This window comes from Takifugu rubripes, chromosome 1, assembly GCF_901000725.2.
Source record: "Takifugu rubripes chromosome 1, fTakRub1.2, whole genome shotgun sequence".
NCBI classification, from domain to species: Eukaryota; Metazoa; Chordata; class Actinopteri; order Tetraodontiformes; family Tetraodontidae; genus Takifugu; species Takifugu rubripes.
Window position 1 is genome coordinate 21304332 of NC_042285.1, and position 19585 is coordinate 21323916.

The 19585-nt window shown below is 47.9% G+C and overlaps 1 protein-coding gene across 1 annotated transcript; it reads right to left on the reverse strand.

Annotated features, from left to right (window-relative positions):
- Nucleotides 1–445: 445 nt before the first annotated feature.
- On the reverse strand, nucleotides 446–18124 carry vwc2l (von Willebrand factor C domain containing 2 like). The gene is made up of 4 exons (XM_003962006.2): nucleotides 17419–18124; nucleotides 16237–16759; nucleotides 7664–7793; nucleotides 446–2886 (listed from the first exon to the last, which is right to left on the reverse strand). The coding sequence occupies exons 2-4, from the start codon at nucleotides 16642–16644 to the stop codon at nucleotides 2735–2737; spliced, it is 690 nt and encodes a 229-aa protein (XP_003962055.2). The 5' UTR covers nucleotides 16645–16759; nucleotides 17419–18124; the 3' UTR covers nucleotides 446–2734.
- Between the last annotated feature and the right edge of the window lie 1461 nt (nucleotides 18125–19585).

A 19585-nucleotide genomic window follows, 5' to 3' on the forward strand; every position in this document is an offset into this window, starting at 1 on the left:
AACGTGCCCTCGCTGTTAAATGAATTCCACCTTTCCTTTATGTTTTTATTCCATGTTTTTATGCCTTCCACTACATGGAAATAGCATAAATGAGTGGAGTCCATTTAACAAAGCTATTTTCTTGCCAACAAATGACACTGCATGATTTCTAGGTTGTTGTTTTTTTATACTCAGATTTCAGAATACATATATGTTTAAGATATTTACATATAGACAGCGTGGGGAGCACCAAGGGTTGTTAGGCTTTTGAAAAATCTGGACCCTTTTTGAAGTAGGACAGAACCTGTGACCACATTTGATACAATCATATGGGAATCAGAAACAGAAGCATCAAGTTAGTTAAACTGAGTCCATTTTAAAAACACGTCCTTGGTGCCCCCCCCCCCCCCCCCCCCCCCACCACCAACCAACAAATAATACAATTGATTGTATATAACAGCCCCCCCCCCCATCAGATAGTACACAGTTGGTTTTCAGGCACACTTTATGTAACAGTTTCATCGCTGAGAACAGAAGAACGGGCAGAAATAAACACACACAAACAAACAATCGGAGTCGCTGTCTGGGCCCACGTTGCAGAGACGGCCATGAACGAGCCTGCAGCGCTGGCGAAGGAGCGACGAAAGACAGACGGGATTTGACATTCTCAGACGCGCGCATCTGGCGGGGAGGGAGCGGAGCCAGATCTGTCCTTTAGACTGCAGAGATGGTGGGGAAACATGGAAATGGAACATCTGGATTTCATGAAGGTTTGTAAATGTCACGCGCCGGCGCCTGAGGACATTAAGTCATCCTGTTTAGACTGACGTCATTAGCATCGTTGAAAGGACGCGCGGTGATGCTAATAAACCAGGGCGCCATGATGGAGTTTGACTTCCTCCACTGACTTGTTTGAACTCTTTCGTCTGACGGCGTGGGTGGATCATGTCGCCATCCTCGTTGTTTACTTAAAATAAGCCTTTTCCTGCCGCTCTGACCTCCATCCTTGGCTTTGCACTTCAGCTAATTCACAGGGCGACGAGCTGGAATTTCTCACACAGTGCAAAGGTCATCGTGTCGTCGTGACTTTGCTCGATCTGAAGCAGCGGCCGCGCCCCTGAGCCTCCGGTCCCTCGCTCGCACCGGCTGAAATATTGCCAATATTTCTTTCCGAGCACATATAGGCAGAGCAATCATGTGGCATATGAAATAATCCAGACGAATGGAGCTCATTTTATTAATCCTCAATTTTCCAGAGCGCCGGGGTTGTAATTGATAAACCGAAGGCGTCAGTTTTTGTTTTATGAGTGTGCAGACCTCGAGCTCAGATATATGAGGTCTGTCTCTCACACTGAGAGACACTAAATCACTGCAGCTTAATGAGGAAAATAACCCCCAACTCCGTTCCTGCATCCAACTCTGCCCATGCTCTCTTTCACACATCACACATGTTAGGTTCTTCCAAGATTGGGCTTCGCTTCCCGTTGCGGTAATCTTCGTTTTTCCTCATTGGTCTCTATCTTGTGTTCTTTATTAAGTATCGGGAGTCCGTGTTAGCAAACCCATCCATCACTGTCCAGGAACGGGGTCTGAAAGGTTAACAGGAACGGCTTTTCTGGAAATGATGGGGGGGGGGGGGGTCTTTGTGATGAATGGAATGGAATGAATACGCTCACTGGAATTTTGCTTTGAATTAATGGCTGATATTTATCATGTCAAAATATTGTGTTCCAGGCCCCCCGAGGCCAGACCTCCTGGGGACCCCTGAACACTGAGGCTGCACATTGCCTGGACATTATCCAAAGCAACGCTTGGGATTTGGAGAGATACGCTGGAGCGACGGGACGGGCGCGGCTTTGAGTTTAAGTGCTGGGGTGGCGTCGATACGCCCAGGCTGCGAGATGGGAGGGATGGCGACGCGCCCCCCCCCCCAAAAAAAACGCTTCCTCTTCAATTTTCCAGCCTTTTTCTGAGCATCTGCAGCTCCGAGCAACCAGCTGGATGATTCATCGCAGAATGCTCCTTGATTAAGGGAAATTAAAACGGGTGCCTCTTGGTTCACTAATTGCATTGATAACAAGTTCAAGCAGTTATTTGGGGGGGGGTGGAGGATTGGAGAAAGAACAGGAAAAACAATAACACAAGCCAGGAGGGGCTACCCCAACTCCATATTTGAATACAGTATTTTACACATCCTCACCGTTTAAATGACATTATAACAATGTCATAAATTAGCCCGCACGTGTCGCAGCTAACAGACGCCGAAAACAGCCCACGTTCATCGATAACCTCGTCAGTTTGGGGTTCGATCAAAGTTTCTAAAACTGCAATTCCTGCCACAGCGATAAAAGGACACAAACAGGAGCGCGATTGTGTGCGTCGTGTAAACAAGCTCTCAGTGATGCGCCGAAGGAAACAAAGTGCCGTTAAGTGTGCTTACAGTTCACCTTTGTTCTGCAAAAGATGGACACAACAAGCAGACGACAGACGCACATATAGAAATACAGGTGAGCTGTTGTGGTTGCAGGACGGAGTCCAGGGGAGCGCGTAGAAACTTGGTTGTGAGTCTGGCACAGTCTGAATCAGGCGGTCCCACCTGGGGGGCAGGTGCAGCCGTGAGACGAGTTCAAGGCTCTTCGCTCAAACGTCCGCACGTCATCATCCGTCAGCTCGCTTAGGAATTGTGCTCCTGTCCTCTCCGTCGTACAAAACACCGCGGTGGACGGGGCCTCCGTCGAGCTCCTCCACCCTCCCTCTAAGACAGCGTCTGGCCGTTGAGGCACTCCCGCCGGACACACTGCGCCGGCTTCCACCAGTCCCCATTGTGGCAGCGGCAGATGGTGCAGTCGTCCACCTTCACATCGATTCCGGCTGGGATGATCGTCGTTCCGGCGAAGCAATTTGGACCTGCCGCATGGGAAGGGGGCGGGGGGAGGGGAGACAGTAAAGAAGGATTGAGAAAGGCAGGAAATGAGGCCCTCCCCAGAGCTCCTCTTTTTTTGGAGAAGTGGAGGACTGAAGCAAAGAACTGGTGGAGTTCGGGGAGCCGGAGCAGACGTACAGATCTTTTCACGGACATGCATCGGTGGGCTTGTTTTTGCAACACTGAAGCGCTTTTGTTAGTCTCCCCTTCTCCCCTGACACGGAGCGCTTTGCATCCTAATGTGCCGTGAGGAGAGAAGCCTGCCAGACGCTGGCTCGGAAATGCAGAGAAGCTCAGAGAGACGGGGGGGGGGCCAGATTTGTGAGGCAACTTAGAGGACGGTGTTAATGACCGGCCCGGCTGAAGAACACCTCAGCAACTCTACACGCAGACCTCATCTGGAACAACAGCTATTACTCTGGATGCCTGAGTTATTTTTAAAAAATACTCAAGTGTCTCCATCTCCTTCTCCTCTTTCTGCGCTTAGTTTAAACTTTAGTTACTTTTGAGATTACGTGCTGCTTTGGTGTGGAAAATGGAGCATCGTTTTAAATGTATCGAAGACAACTGGTGCCAAGGACGTTTGGTACTTTTCAGGCCCTTTTTCTTTATAGCCTTCTATTTTCTCCTAACTGACGCTCCCACAGTTAAAGGGGGTGCTGGAGCCTGTCCCAGTCATTGGGTGAGAGGTAGGGCATATCTCGGGACGTGTCACCTGTAACAGTACACACACACACACACACACACACACACACCGGGTCCTCACACAAGTTTGTGTGTTTGGGAGGAAGCTGCAGGAGCCAAACAGTCACAGCATTTAGCTTCTACAATGTGATCCCAGGTAATAACCTCTGATGACCTTTTTGACATGGTTTCACAAGACAAGACCGTCTAATAGCGATATAACCCTGAAAATTCTAATCAAAATCCCAATCAGAGACACAAACTTCTTTGGTTGGGAACGTTTTTGGCCGTTGCTTGAGGAAGTCTCGGACTGCAGTGCGTCCCTGTGAGAGCAGTGCTTTCATTACTGGTAAATTCCAGGGGAAAGGGCTTTATCTCGGTCCTTTCTCCCCCCCTTGGCGTGTTTTGAGAAGGCATATCTTTTTCCTCCACGTCTTTTAACAGAAAAGCCAGAAGGTGCCGGAATCCGCACCAGTTTTAATCATTTAAATGAAGCAATCAGTCGCTCGGTTGGTGTGACGGTGACTTTGGCTGGCTGTCGTAAAGTCAGCCCACACGTCATAAACACCCACTCAAGTCTTGAAGACGGAGCAGCTTTTCCAGGTGATATTCAGACCTTTGATTTAGAGCGAGTGAACAAGATGCTTCAGGTTAGCCGAGGATATTTATGTGCATTATTAGCCGATCACTTTCTCAGAATCTGCAGCTTTATTCGCTCTTTCCGGGTAATTTATTTGTCAAATGTGCACCATTGAGCTCCTGACCAATCCAATAAATAATACAGTCAATGACAGCTCAGTTTCTCCAAGGCATTTTCCTGGAATTAGGTGCAGCACAGCTCCGCTGCAGAACACCTGGTGGTTGTGTTTGTAGCAACATTTAGTCAGCTGCGATCAACTACCTCTTGTTATTCTCTGCAGGAACGGCGACATCACGCCACAAGAAGTGAGCAGCGATTTTTGTGTCAGTCACTTTTACGTCAAAGGCAGCCGGCTGGGGTGGTTCAGGCATCTGCTTCAGAGGCTTTGGAGGTTTTCCAGGTTTGTCCAACTGGGAATAAACCCAACAGTAGACCAAGAATCCACTGGAGGATTAGGCGGTGTGTCCCATCTGTCCAGGGATGATAAATGGACGTCACATAGTCCACAAGTAGCCTGTTTCTGGTGAAAGAGTTCTTTATTTGCCGACGATGCCGGGCTGTTTGTTTGCAACAGGAATGGTAAAGCGGAGCAGCCATCGTGATACGACCACTGCAGAAGCAAATAAGAAGGAAGATCTTTTTGATTTATGCTGAGCTTTGCTGTGTTTTATGGCTCAACCGAGTCTCTAACAGCTTAAAGATTAAAGTTTAAAAGACAAATCAAGCCAGTCGATAAATTCCAGTGTTAGTGTTTCACCAGTTTGCGGTCTTAGGGATTTAAACCTCCTGTAGTGTTTGATCTTGAATGAGGCGGTATAAATATCCGTGTGACTCTGGACCGGTCGGCTACCTACCCCCACCTGCAGCCTCAGCAGGGGGTGAGTCCCATCCTCAGTGTGGACCCGTTAAACCCCCTTTTATCCCAGCTTGGAGGAAGCTCTGGGAGCTTTTGCCAATTCTTAACTTCCATTGATCTGCCTCAGGACAGCTGGTACAGGTTACAGGACGCAGCCCGTAGAGGCCAATGTCAGGGCGGGGGTGCGATCCGTCGCCGCTGCCAACAGCAATTGTTCGTCTCCAGATAGATTTCTAGCCGCAAGGACACGGTTCCAACGACAGGCCACAGTTCGAAGGTCATGCCATCACCAGTTAAATTTAGTAATGTTAGGATTTGTTTGTCCCGTGTCAGAACTGTCCGAGCATGTTATATTATCCCTGACACGGCTCGAGGAGGGAAACTGTATTAGGACTCATTACAGCCTATTTGTTTCAAATTCAATTATCATCGTTGCCCTGAGCTCAAAATGCTGCCGTACGAACCCACAGAACCGTATTATGTTCAGAAAAATGTGTCAGTCAGACTATTTTCCCCGACAGCATCCAAGTATCCAGCTACTTTTGGCTAAAGCTAATCGCTACTTTAAAAAGTGTGATTAGCTATAGCAGATGGTGTAATCATACTGACGGAACACTTGCCATTTTCAGATTACCTCTCATCATTTTCTTTATGAAAGTTATATAATTACTATACCCCCTGATGAATTGACACTGTATTATTCATGATAAAGATTACAGCTGAATCAGCCGGGTGGAATGAATGTGGAGCCGGGAGATAAGCGGCCGTACCGTCTGACTGCCGTCTCTTCAGCGAAGCGCTAACGGCCACATCATCGGAGGGGCTGCCCGTCCTGTGGGAGGCAGACTGGCAGCGGATTTGTTGGCTTTCGGGTCAGAAAAGACACGTATGCTACGCCTTTGAACCGAGCTGTCTTAAATCAGATTCCTTCAATGCGCCTTCAATTCTGTGGAACTCTAAAAAGGTGTAAATGTAAATATAAATAAAATGCAGAACAGTGCACATCTACTTTGACATTACATTCACTATTAGTATGCTAATGCTTGCAAATCAGGCGCTGTTTAGATGCTAATGGTAAATAATCAGGCAGCACAAATCAGGTACGATGATTTGCAAGATATTAATAATATCCTGGTCTGATATGAATATAGATGATCAGGGTATGTGATCTCTAATCTGACTATTTTACTGACTTGTGTCTCTGTCAAAAGTGAGCTTCCATCCTGAAGATGCTAAAAGGATTCTTATTGGTGCATTATTGCTCACACAGTAACTGGTCCCTGCTAGGGTTTCTAGAGTTAGCGTTGGTGACATCTACTGACATAACCTCCGTGACCGAGTCACAGCTCTAGTCCTAAAGCTACTGTTGAGCTGTTGCTGTTAGCATTGTTGAACTGAGCCGTTAGCTCTTGGATGGCTGGTAAAAGTTTGACCCATCCTCGCTTCAGTTTCTGTCATAAAATACCAACTCCAGGAGGTTTTCCGCCGCCCACTTTGAGGTCAGGAACTATGTTATCTGTTTCTCTGGGATATGAGGGAAGCACTGTTGTCGTTTTAAGAAGTTTTACAGCAGCTAAAATACCAGACAGATGTCCTCTGATTGCATACCGGACTAAATAGATGTCTTGACTTCCTTGTCCCTGTCTCCCTAACGGCCCCCCCCCACCCCCACCCCTGCAGCCCTCAGCCATCCACTCCCTTAGAGACTCATCTGTCTGCAAGATCCTGACCACGCACCCTTGGGGAGCCTTGAAACGCCAGGCCTTTTCCCTGAAATGTCAAGGGTGTCAGTGTGTCCTGTCAGCCCGAATTAGCTCTCTCCTAGCAGCCTCGTTAGCAAGGGTGTTGGTGTGTTGAAACACGAGGAGGGGAGGACACGGAGCGCACGAGTAGAAAACAAAAAAACCCCAAAATTCAGTAAATGTAGAGAAATTTCCATTCAGTGTGCAAAAGAGGCATGAAATCAGTAAGGCCCCCCTTGATTAGCTTCTCGACTGAAGGAAAGAAAAATCCACTTTCGTACCACCGACGCTACTAAACGATTTGATGGGTGAAATCTGCCATGGCTGCGTATTGATACAGGGACTACTTGCCCTTTGTCATCCTAGTCAGGCGATGCTGCAGATACTGTACTTCAGTCATAAAACTCTGTCTCATTCGTCCCCCTGGACCGGTCCTGGAGTGGGGGATTTTCTCACTTCTTGCCTTGTAAATAGCCAATGAACCATTGGAATCCCATAATTCTAATTTAGGGTTTGGCTGCGTGTGACAAGGGTGTCAAGGCGCTGGCAGATAAGAGGCTCCCCGAGGACCCATTAGTCCCTCCTTCCATGTCTTTAATCAATGGGCTAATGTTTATTCTGCTCAGTGTGTCATTTATAATTAAAACTAGTAGTGCTCATTAGGGTCTAACAGACCCGAGGTAATCATTTCAATTCATAAAACATCAATTACGTCCTGATCGTCCAAAGGTGCGGCCATCAAACGGCGATGCCACAGATAAACCTGCCTTCTTTGCTCTGATAACAACGTAAGGCCTCCCGGGAGGGTGCGTGCGTTTCTGGAGGCGATGAGTGTTTACCGTTTTTACAGATGGGGCAGCACTGCTCCGGCTCGTACACGGGGTTCACGCACTCCGGGACGGCGCAGTCGGACACCACGCAATGCACCTCGTTATTTGGTTCGCAGCGGCACCATTCGCAGGGCGAGGGCTGTGAACAGAGGAAGGGGGGGACAGGTTGAGACAAGGTTCCCAATTAAAACTGGGATTACATGCATCTCACACTGGCGTACGAGAGAAGGCGGCGTGTAGATGCATTATTCAGGACGTCAGCTTTGTGTCTTCACAAACAGGGTCTGACATAATGAGAGGTAGCTTGTACGAGAGGGCAGCGCGGCAAAGACCCTCTGATGCAAAGGAAGTGCAGAGAAACTTCTGAGAACCACCAAATTTCCCCCCAGTTCGTTCCAGTTCAGCTTGAAGGTTTTGGAGTGAGAATTCTATCCAGTTATAAGTGGTGTCCTTACATAGTTTTCATGAATTGTTTTAGTGAGGAGATTCACACCAGCTTCAGCTCTCAATGAGTCAGCAGCCACTTAGCTTAGCTGGACACAGAAATGGGCAGATGATGAAGCGGCGAGCTTTAGAGGTCTACCGGCGTGCTGACAAGTGAACAAGTGTGAGCGTGTTTCATTAGCTGCCAGGCAACCGTTGGATGCTCCAGGAAGCTCTGCTTCTTCAGCCAGTTGTTTTGCCTGAGCACAGTTACCACTGGAGTTAGCCTGAGGCTAATTAGGCTAACAAGCTGACATGACATTCATATTAGCAATGCTGCAAACAATGCGGAAAACGTTGAGACAGACTTCAAGTCACCTTTGAAAGCAACAAACATCTAATTTAATTAGGATTTCCTCCCCCTTCTGCCTTTACAGACCTGAAGTGGGAAAGAGGTTATATTTCACACCCACTGACAACAGCAACAGCAATGACAATTATTCTGCTGTTCATTACTCTGGGAGAAGATAACCGGAAGGGCTTCGCTGATGCTGAATGCTGTAATACCACTTCTATGAGCCAATTTTTATTCCCGGATGCATTATGTGCCAGGAGATGGGAACCAGCCCTGTCTGCATTTTTAATGAAATTTATGGCTGTCTGGATGTACAATAGTTACATTTTAAAATTTCAGAGGTAGAGGGAGAGAAAGGGAAAGGAGGGAGCTCCATTCTGCCCGATCATAGCCGGGCTTCTGATTTATATGCTCAATGATGTCCTGTACAATGAAATATTTAAGATCTGCCAAGTTCAGAGCCGATCCGGAACCTTCTGTCATCGCGCCTTCTTTACACCATCTTTACTGGGTATTTTCTACTGGTTGGACGAATGAACAGTTATGAGTCCTCGACGTACCAGAAAAAGACAGAAACAGAGTGAATTAAAAGAAAAATGGCCACTAGCATCACGCCCCGTGCTTATACGCCTCCACACACCAGTGGGTATTTACCTGTCCACCCCCATATATTATTCTGAGAATGATGTGTGTAAAATTAATGAGTGAGTGAGGAACTCCATCACCTCCAATACGGAAGGCGCTCCATCCCATAAATCATCGATTCCACGCACGCTTGTCCTGGGTTTGCGAGATGTCTCTTTTTAGCAGCTCATTCCCAACAAAAGAATCGTTTGTTCACCGAAGTGGGACCACCCTGGGATGGATTCATCTCGCAGGAGGAACAGGAAGCGGAGAACATCTCCGCGCTGCGTCTGGAGCGAGCGTCGTGTTTGAAGCACCCATCTGATCTGTTGCGTCACAATAATGCTGCTGGCAGTTTTAATTAGCCGCAGAAGAACGTTGCTGTCCGCGCCAGTTTGGGATTGTTCCACCCGTTTGTTGTGCTCTAAAAGCAGACGCTGCGCTGCTGGAGAACACACACTATCACTCTTTTCTGAGCTTGAAACGAGGGGACGGTCTATTTTTCCTGGGTTGCAGGGATTGGTTTCAGATGTCACAACTTTAAAAGTAACATTTGGTCTGAGAGATCTAATTAGAGATGCGGGGCTGCAGGCAGAAACACATTTGCAGTGTTAAGAGAATCTTTAATGAGGACGGCGTTGGTAGGTGAAGGCAAAAAAAGAGCTTTATTACATGTAGAAGACCAGAAATGTCCATCAGCATGATCAACCTTTCCCCTCCAGCATCAGGAACCGGGTCTAAGGAGCAGGTGTAGCTAGTTAGCGGCGACCTTTCGTTGTGGATTGTGGGTCAGGAGCTGTTTCCCTTCAGCAACTATTGCAGCAATTACACCTGAATTCAAATGAACACGGCCAGTAGCAGCGAGCCACCGTGAGTTTAACAAGGCCGGAATGAATGTGTCCCCTCAGGGAAGGAATCAGAGTTGCAATCATAAGCTTCATACTGACCTCAACACTCAGCACAGCATTAGCATCACGCCACTTTTAAGAAAAGCCTGAATCCCAGGTCATCTGAATGGTTTCTGTCATTTCGACGGGTCTAAACCTGCAGATTTATGGTCGTTTCCTGTTCACTCAAGGCTGACAACGATGACTGAAGGCTGGGTTCGGCGTGGACGTAACTGCTAGAGGCCACATTCTGTTCCTGTTTGCTACTGGACCGAGTGTTTGAGATGGAAACGGTGTTGACGCCTCACGCGTTCCTGCGTTACATGCACGGCAGGGCGAGCGCCGTGTTGGTAACTTCATCACGTCCCATGAAAACACGGGCTCGATTTCAAGGTTTTTAAGGAAGCGTAATGGCCGGGCCGAGCGCATAAACCACATCGCTGTTATCACTTCTTTATTAGGACTCATAAAATGGAGAGCAGGAAGCAGCGAGACACACAAATGTGCTCCTTCTTAGAGACGGAAGAGGAGCGAGGCAGGAGTCAGAGACTGGCTATTACTGATAAAACCCCACCATACAGGAGCAGTGATCAGTATTCTCCTGCTGCGCCGTCAATATGATCTGCAGCAGGATCAGACTACAAACCAGAATGCCAGAATCCCCCCAGTAGTCATTGAACAAGGTCACCACAGCCTGGAAACAGCGAAGGTGTCCGTTATTCCAGCTGGAAGGACCCAATACGTGTTGGAGGATGAGTGCACGGGAAGGACGTGGTCTAACACGAAAGGATCAATTAGACACAGATGCAGATTCTATTTCTCCCCATGAGGCATATTAATAACTTAAGAGGATAAAGACAGAAAAAAAGAAATTACATTAGGATCCCTGAAAATGGACGCAAACGCAGCTCTGGTCCAGCAGGAGCTGCCGGTTGATGCGGGAATCAAGCGGAATTAAAAGAGGAGTCAGACGGGGAAGACTGGAAGCAGCACATTCCTTTTTATGAACGCGGCGACGGAGGAGGCGCTCCTCCTCGTTCTACCTGTTTTCTTTACAAGGAGGAAAATGGAGGCAAACGCATCTGTCAGCTAATGAAGCGTCGCAGAAGCTGTTTTTGTTTGGACCTCAGTGCGGCGGGTAAATCACAGTCCACGAGGTCACATGGTGTTGTAGCAGATTTTTATGTGCAGAGTTTCAGAACTAAGACCCTTTAAAAGAGCTGCGACAGGGTGGAGCCCAGGACGGCGCCGTGGAGGCTGCATGAGCGATGAGACCTCGAAGGCTTCCATCATCGCCGGCCTTTACAGCAAACTGCTCTCAGAGACGCGGTGGCATTTCTTTGGTGGGTAATCTGCGAGGCAGAACCGGGAAGTAGCTCAGGAGGTTCCTCAGAAGCACAAAGACATGAAAAATATCTCGTTTGAAGGAAGCTGCAGAAGTGTCGGTGCTCAGGGCCGCGCGTCTTCGCTGGAGTGCGGCGGTTAGGAAAAGGAGCGGCGCCCAGTCCACCGCTGTCAGTCTCCCACCGTTGCAGGAGATGAAGTGATGAAAGAGCCAAATAACCTTCGGATCTGTTTGGATTCGGCACAGGGGGGTCCACCGGGCCCTGTGGGGGACGGGAGCGGGCAGATGGTCAAAGGACCTGGGCTTCTGTCCCAGTCAAAGTGGTGCAGTTTTCCCTCTACTGGGGAATTGGGGGATAATGGAGGTGAGGTGACGCCACCACGACCCGGCGCCACTTCCATCGATGTTTAAAGAGAAAAACAAAAGCAGAGCGGCCTGATTGTTTATGCTAATGATTCAGTTTAATTAGAACCTTTGTTCCGCCTTCCCTGACTGGTTGGCCACATTTTCTCCATGATGGCTGTCAGCGCCGAAGAGCAGAGTCTCTAATTAAAGCTGTGTGTGGGCAGCTTGTGTGTGTGTGGATGCCGTGTTTTTATTCTAAAGTATAGGGTCCATGATTGGCATAGTGGTTTAAGAAAACATTCATGTGATCGTGTGACAGAGGCCACGCCCACCAGCCCCGTCTGACCTGATCAACTGACAGTTGGTGCACGATCGACGAGCATAACAGGTCCAAATCTGCCCAATTATTAATAAAGGTGGCTGAAGTGGAAGTTTACCCATAGGCGTCACTATAAGAGCCCGGTCCTGCAGCAGGTTTCTTCCTGTTAAAGGGGATTTTTCCTGCCGCTGTTCATGCCGGGAGGGTCAGGATCTGGGTCCCAGCACAGCTTCTAGACGCCATCTTGACTGTTGCAGGTGCTGTATAAATAAAGGACTGTACTCATCCCATAATAGACCATATTATTGACACCTTTGGTACCTGTTTCAGCTTGTTAGGACGATAGCGCCACGTTGGGCAGCCATGACGGACTTTAGGACGAAGCATAAAGGAGTCAAAGCGGCTTTAATTCAGGCACAACACGCTGCCCTTTGAACTCAGCATCCCAGTGGTGATCGCAGGAAGCTCGGACGGGATTGTTCACATCTGAGTTCACATCCCAGTCCTGGCCTGACCATCTGGGATCTGAACTCACCCCATAATCCCCGGTTCTTGATTGCAGCCCTGCCGAGGCCACGGGCACGCCGGCGGCCGTCCTGGGAGGACTGGTCCCTGCCTCCTCTGACGGGGGGGCCTGTCGGTGAAACACCTCCTGAGGTTGAGTGGCAGAACTCTCACAGACAGAAATCTGCAGATTATGAGTGACGCCGCCGCTTTGAAGGAATATTTGGATTATTAGTCCTGAGAAATGGACCTGAGGAGTCCCCCGATGGCTACGTTAATTACTCTGAGGCTCAAAGGACCTGGTCCGTGTTGACGGACCCCCCCAAGTTGGAATGAATCCTTCGGGTTGAAGCTCTCAGCGTGCACAGTGGCAGCTCTGCTGAGGACCTCCCAACGAGGCCCCTATCAAAGGTTAACCTGTCGGCATCCCCACGCACGGCTGTTTACCACAAACGCCGACGACCTTTGGATTTCTTGAACTCCGCGTGGTTCCAAAGCTTCCCGGAGAAAACCAAAGCTTCCTGTCGGATTCCACGGAAGACAAACCCCTCCTCTCATTCAACGGTTGTTTTGTTTTGGGGTTTTTTCCGCCCAGATAATCGTGACACAAATGAAAAACAGATTACTATTTTTTTCAATCCCTCCACTACAAAGCGATGTCCTTCGCGCGGTGCAATCAAGGTTAGCGGGGGGCGCCGGGAGCCGCACGTTTGATGTGCCTGATCTCAGATCACGGTGCCAGGCTTATGTACTCGCAGCACCCGCGGAAACAGCTGTGACTTGCATCCCAATGCGACGCCGTCCGCTGCGTGGACACACCAACCAGGTTGTGTAGATAAGTCTTAAATGGGTGGATTTCCAGCTAACAACTCCAGCAGCCTTTTGTTGGGGAAACCGTGTTTGTAATGGATGGAAATTCTTAACATCAAGACTTAATTTGGAGCCCCGAAACATGTTGAAAAAACATTTTAGAGGATCACATATCTGAATTGTTATTGATTGTGTTCTATGTGACTCGAGCAGTCGTTTAGCATTAGCACAAAAAAGGGATTTATTAATGAAAAAGGCTCATTCATCTGCAGCTGAGATGTGTGTACCGGTAATGTTGCTTTAGCATAGTTTCTGTGTATTAACCAAGTGTGTAACGCCCTGCTACTTTCAGCTTACTGGTCTGTTGAAACCTCAGGAGAGGGATGAAAAGATCCAGAAGAGACAAACAACCCTTTTATTTCACCCACCATTAAAGGAAAACAGCTTTGTTATTGTTTACACTGGTGACAGTTCTGCCTGTGATGCTAGCAGTTAGCTTTTGACTTTCAGGATCTTTCAAGATGCACCCATTATTCTGTTGTGTTATTAACTATTCAAATACGTACACTTAGATAAACCATTTGGAAAACCCTAAGGTCTGTAACGTAAGTTAGCATCTTTAGCTTGTTTAGATGAATCCCCCCCAATTTCTGTTTGTCTTGCTCAAAGGCTCAAAGCAAGCACATTCAAAGAGCTCAGATAACAGCTGGAGAATCCTACTGAGCTGTAGATTGCTAATATAAGAAAATGATATAAAAACTCACTTCAAAAGTCCTGAATAAGCCTCTAGGAGGGGAGACCAAACGTCCTCCACTTCCTTTCAACAGTCCAGACTACAACACGCAGCTCTCCCAGGAAAATGTTCCTTTGTTCACTGAGCAAAACCAGACTTGAGCGTTAGCACTGAGAGGATACGGCTCAATAAAAGGTAACAACGATGAGCTGACAAAGAGAATAAACAGACCCATCATCAAGTAAAGAGAAGCTGTCAGAATTACCACTACAACATCCTACTCAACGCCTGTCTGGTCCTGCTCAAGATTGCTGTTAGCAATCAGCCCCCACAATCAGGTGGACGTTAGCTTCATGCTGGAGAGCGGCTTCTGGAAAGATCTGTCATTAAACCTGATGACCACTTGGAATTCCTCTTGTAGGTGCTCTACTGAAACCCACTGCCAAGTTAGCGTAGGGGAAAAATTCCTTTGCTCCCGCATGTATGATATATATGTCCATGATCCGCCGACCTGTTTGCCAGATCTGAATAATCTGCTCTGATGAAAAAGACCCCATTTTCCTCTGGGGAGCTGCGGTCAGCGGTGATCTCAGCCCTGACACAGACATCGTGGATGGAGTTGCATTAAATTAACCATAAAGCTTTAGCCTGATTTAGTCACCGGACATCTCCATCATGTTCAGCCCCAGCCCAATTTCGAGGTGTTTGAATGAGGACGGATCCCCGTGGGCGGCTCAGACGCAGACTACGGTGTCATCCTCGGTGTGGTTTCAGTTCAGGCCACGCCGCCACGCGCTGAGACACGGGCCTTATGGGTAAAAACGGCAACGCCACCATCACAGGAGAGCCAGACGGACTGAATCAGCGGAGGCGGTGAGTCAGTGTTCATAAATCACCACCTTAAATATGGTTTTAGCATCTGTTGGGTTGATGTCGGGTGAATGTTGTTTATAGTGCAGGGGCGCGACAGGGTGGGGGGGTGACATCATTCCGAAAATTAGCCATCTTCTTGCCCTTGGTTATTAAACATGTTTGGATGACATTTTTATAGTATGACAACAGCCAACATGAGCCTCACACACACACACACACACACACACACACACACACACACACACACATCCTCATATTTCTGTCCTTTTAGAGACATAATACATCACCCTGCTCCCTACTCTAACCCACCATTCAACGATTCTAACCTCACCTTTAAAGCCCTGTCTTAACTCTCAAACAGTCTTTGAAGATGTGAGGATCAGCCACAATGAATATTTCAGGACTCAATATGTAACAAATACAAGGACACGAACACACACAGCCACACGCCTACACACACGTCCCCTAATTCTGCTGCTGAGGCCGATTGTACCATCAGCAATAAATGAAATCAAACAACCAACAGGAGTGTGTTTGGGCTGATGGAAGATAGTACTGAGGGTAGCAGTCATCATCATCATCATCATCGTCATCATCATCATCATCATCATCATCATCATCATCATCGTCATCATCATCGTCATCATCATCGTCATCATCATCATCATCATCACCATCATCATCATCATCGTCATCATCATCATCATCATCATCATCATCGTCATCGTCGTCGTCGTCGTCGTCATCATCATCATCATCACCGTCCTCTTCTTCGTCATCTTCCTCATTACCATCATCATCATCATCGCCTCCAAACCTCATTAATATCACATCATATTCCCCGAACGAAAATTTGTCAAAACGCAAAAATGCAGAGCAGAATGCAGAGAATTCTTTGGATCTTTTTAAAAAATAAATCATTTAACGATATTTTTATGAGCATTAAGTGTGAGACGGTGCAGGAGTGGGAATATTAGTTGGAAGATGGAGCTCTCTCCAAATGTGGCCCCTAACACCACAGGAATATTTATATATATGTTCATACTTTGAATTCAAGTTATTATTGCAATTTTGCATTAAGATACTTGTAAGTACCAAAAATATCCCTAAATGCATGTTGTTTCCTATTTGGGTTTTGTGCAAGTTGCAAGGTCTCCATATTCCCTGTGTCCTTGTTTTTAAAATAAATATATCTTGGTGGACACAATAACACAGACAACAGCGAGCATTTATCAACTCAAAGACCAGTCAGCCCAATGCTGAGACGCGTCCTGCACCCTGATTTGGTTTCAGCCCGTCCGTGACAGCAGGTTTTACAGGAGAGAAGAAGAAGGAGGAGAAGAAGAAGGAAGATCTCATCTTACCTTGAATTCTTCCAGTATTTTGTACGTTTTCCCGCGATATTCGCAAAAGTTCTTGACCTCCTTGCACTCCGGGCAGCAGCCATTGTGCTCCACTTTAGTGCACTTCGGGTGCAGTCTGGGGCACTCGGGCTGGTCGCACACAGGCCCGTCCTCCGTGCACACGCACGGACAGTTGGAGTGTCCCGGATAGAAGCGCTCCCCGAGTTTGTAGACGAAGCCGCTGTCGTCCACGCAGCCTTTCCCCCTGTAGTCATCGAAAATGATGCTGTCAGCGGCGCTCCGCTCCGCCTCGTCCGCGGCGTAATCCTCGGGGTTACTCACCGCGGCGGGCGTCACGGCACGCAGAGCCAACAGGAGCACAAAGGTGGCCGGGAGGAGGGGGGCCATCCTTGTGAACACAATCCACATTCAGTGGGAGCGTGAAGGTGTCACCTCTATCCTCTCCGGATCCACCCTGTGCTTCATTATCATCGTCATCTTCAGCAGCAGCATCACCGTCGTCTTCATCACTTCAGTAAAAAGGCTGCAAAGGGAAGAAAATATAGTGGGGATGATGATTCGCTGCTGATTCTTTTTTCTTTTCTTTTCTTTTTTTTTTTTACACACGTCGATCTCTTGCAGTACACAAATCGTTATGATTTGATTTCGTTTACCCGGGCCTTTGTTGTGGCCCCGCTCCTCCACAGAATTCGCGTTTCTTTTATGAATATTACAATTGTCTCCGAGGGCGCAGATGGGACTCTTACTGCTTCTTCCTCAACAGGCTATTGTACATGCTGGGAAAAATACGGCTCCTGTTAAAGAAGCCTACAGTCTTTTCTGTGGCGATATAAGAGCCCCTCACATTACCCATAATCCGGAGTGGGTGGAGACGGATGAATTAAAAAAATAGAATAACAACGAAAACAATCTTCTAACAAAGTCTGTAAGTGCGACGAGACAACAGGTAGATTGGATTCATTTAAATCCCTCTCACTTATCTGTGCGTGCAAACGTGCGTAAAAGTGCGCAGCCGAAATCACCATCACAGTGGCAAAGTGACAAAGATAATAAAGTGCTGCTGCGCGACAGCGGCTCGGTCCGGAGCGGCTCGGTTCCAGTGCGCTGTGTACAGTACGTGTCCTGACACATCAATTGAAATGTCAGTGACAGACGCGATGGATACGATAGAGGTAAACTCACCGCGCCGAAAATGCCGAAGAGATCCTGCAGCCGGAGATCAGATCACATCAGAGGCTGCTGGAAAACTTCACTTTATCCACTGAGGAAGATCCACTGCGTGAGATACAATCCCGCCTCTGGGTTCTGATGAGAGGTTTAAGAGCAATTGAACCTCGACATTTTTGGAGACGCGGTTCCTCCTCCCTGGCGCAAGAAAATGTTATCCGGGTGAAAGTGGGGCTGCCTCATGATGATCCTCCCGGGGCTCTCCTCTCAGACTGTGTCGTAGTTCACGAAGGCATGCGGTAGAGGAGACGGAGAAATAAAATCCCCGTGCGTTCCCCGAGAACCCGACAATTCAGTAATTCCCAAAGAAGCAGGTGAACGTGTGACACGCGCGCGTTTCCATCTAATCCAGCAGATGAGGAGTCAAAGCGCGTCAGAAACAGTCATCATTGGGAGGAGGTGGCGTTTGTCGTCAGCAGGAGAGGCTGAGGAGAGCCTTTCAGTACCTTGGAGAGGGACTGTCTCCTGCGCCCTGCACCGAGCGGAACGCGGCACAGCGCCCCCTAGTCCCTCTGACACCCACGGGCGCGACGAGCCAGCCCTCAGACCAGCAGCCTGCGCTTCCCGAGAGCTCTAAAGCAGCGGTCAGGGGGGTTCCCGGAGGAGGTGAGGGGGCTTGCGAGGGGTGAAAGGGGTGCCCGAGTGCCTTGTTGCGTCCGTGAGTGTGCGCGCTCGTGTCATTGGATGCGCGCCTGTGTGGGCACAGGCATCTTCACGCAGGTTTCTGCGAGTCACTCGGCCGTTGCGGCGCAGTTTTAAATCCGCGCTGCAATGCATCAAAAATAAAAAAGGGAGTTTTCTGCTACAACAACACACGGCGCGGAGGCTCTGACAGAGGAACGTTCTCTGGCTTTGATACAGACCCGCAGACCCGCGGGGGTCGTTGCGTGATGCTGCAGGAGCGCGGCGCAAACTCCGAGCCTGTTAAATAGATATTCCCGTATGGAATTAGAAACCTTTATCATCCCAGGTCTGGCCTTGTCATTCCCTTATCTGCTTAAAACTCCTGCTCATCTCCAAGCTAATTTACAGTCAGATCTAAAGATATACATTACATCACGTGCTTCATATTTACACATGTAGAAAGGTGAACACATCTGACGTCTCACCAGTGGGGCCATTTTCTGCCTGGTCAAGCATCTTCCTGGATGATCTTCGCTCCTCTCTAGTATTATCATGAGATTTTATGATACATTGTTTCTGTAGAGTAGTTCTAACAACATCACAAGCACCTTTCATGTAGTTTCATACCAATAAATTACAAACGGAGACAATATCCAGAGACAAGCATAGTACATGTGCTGTTTGTGTGTGGATGTGCTTCTACACACTAATTTGGAGCACTTGGACACAGGACATTCTGGGAGTGTGCGTTGGTTTGGCTGGGGCAACAAACATTTCACACCTTTTCCTCTCAAACTAGCATTTCAACTTAACAGAAAGAAAAATAAAAGGAGAAGAAGAAAATTTAGCTTAATGGAAACTAGAAGAAGAAACTTTCAACCAATGGCCATCTGACCACCGCACTTTCTCACAAGACTTTCTCAAACAACTTAAGTCCTTCCGACTGGTGTCGTTCTGCTGTTAGATCACTCCTCTCTTTGGTTCTCTTCCTCACTGTAAGCGAACCACACCAGGGTTCACTTGCAAGTGGACCACAACCCAATGGCAGACCAGAGTTCACATAGTTGGACCACACCAACCCCAAAGAAACCAACTATCAGAGGAAACAAACTCTGCTCTCTTTAAAGTGGACTGAAAAGCTTTGGTTTGAAACAGCCATAATTATATGATCAGAGAGAATAAATGTTACGACAGCATAGAAGCGAGCTATAAAAAACTCTGGGATGTATTAGACAGATCATGCAAGTTTGCTCATTCTTTAGAAATCTCCCAGAATTCTGGGCTTTGGTTCAGACACGCTGACATTCAACCACTCTAAAACTAAAAAGCTTCATTAATCTTCTAATTACATCTGTTTTTAATGGAATCCCCCCCATCATCAGCCCTGATGGTCCCTGAGTGCAGGGCTGAGTAACCTTCTACTGCTGCTGAACAGTGCAGCCAGAGCCGTCTGGGGGGGTCATCCAGGGGTTAGTATTCTCTAAAAGGTGGCAGGTGT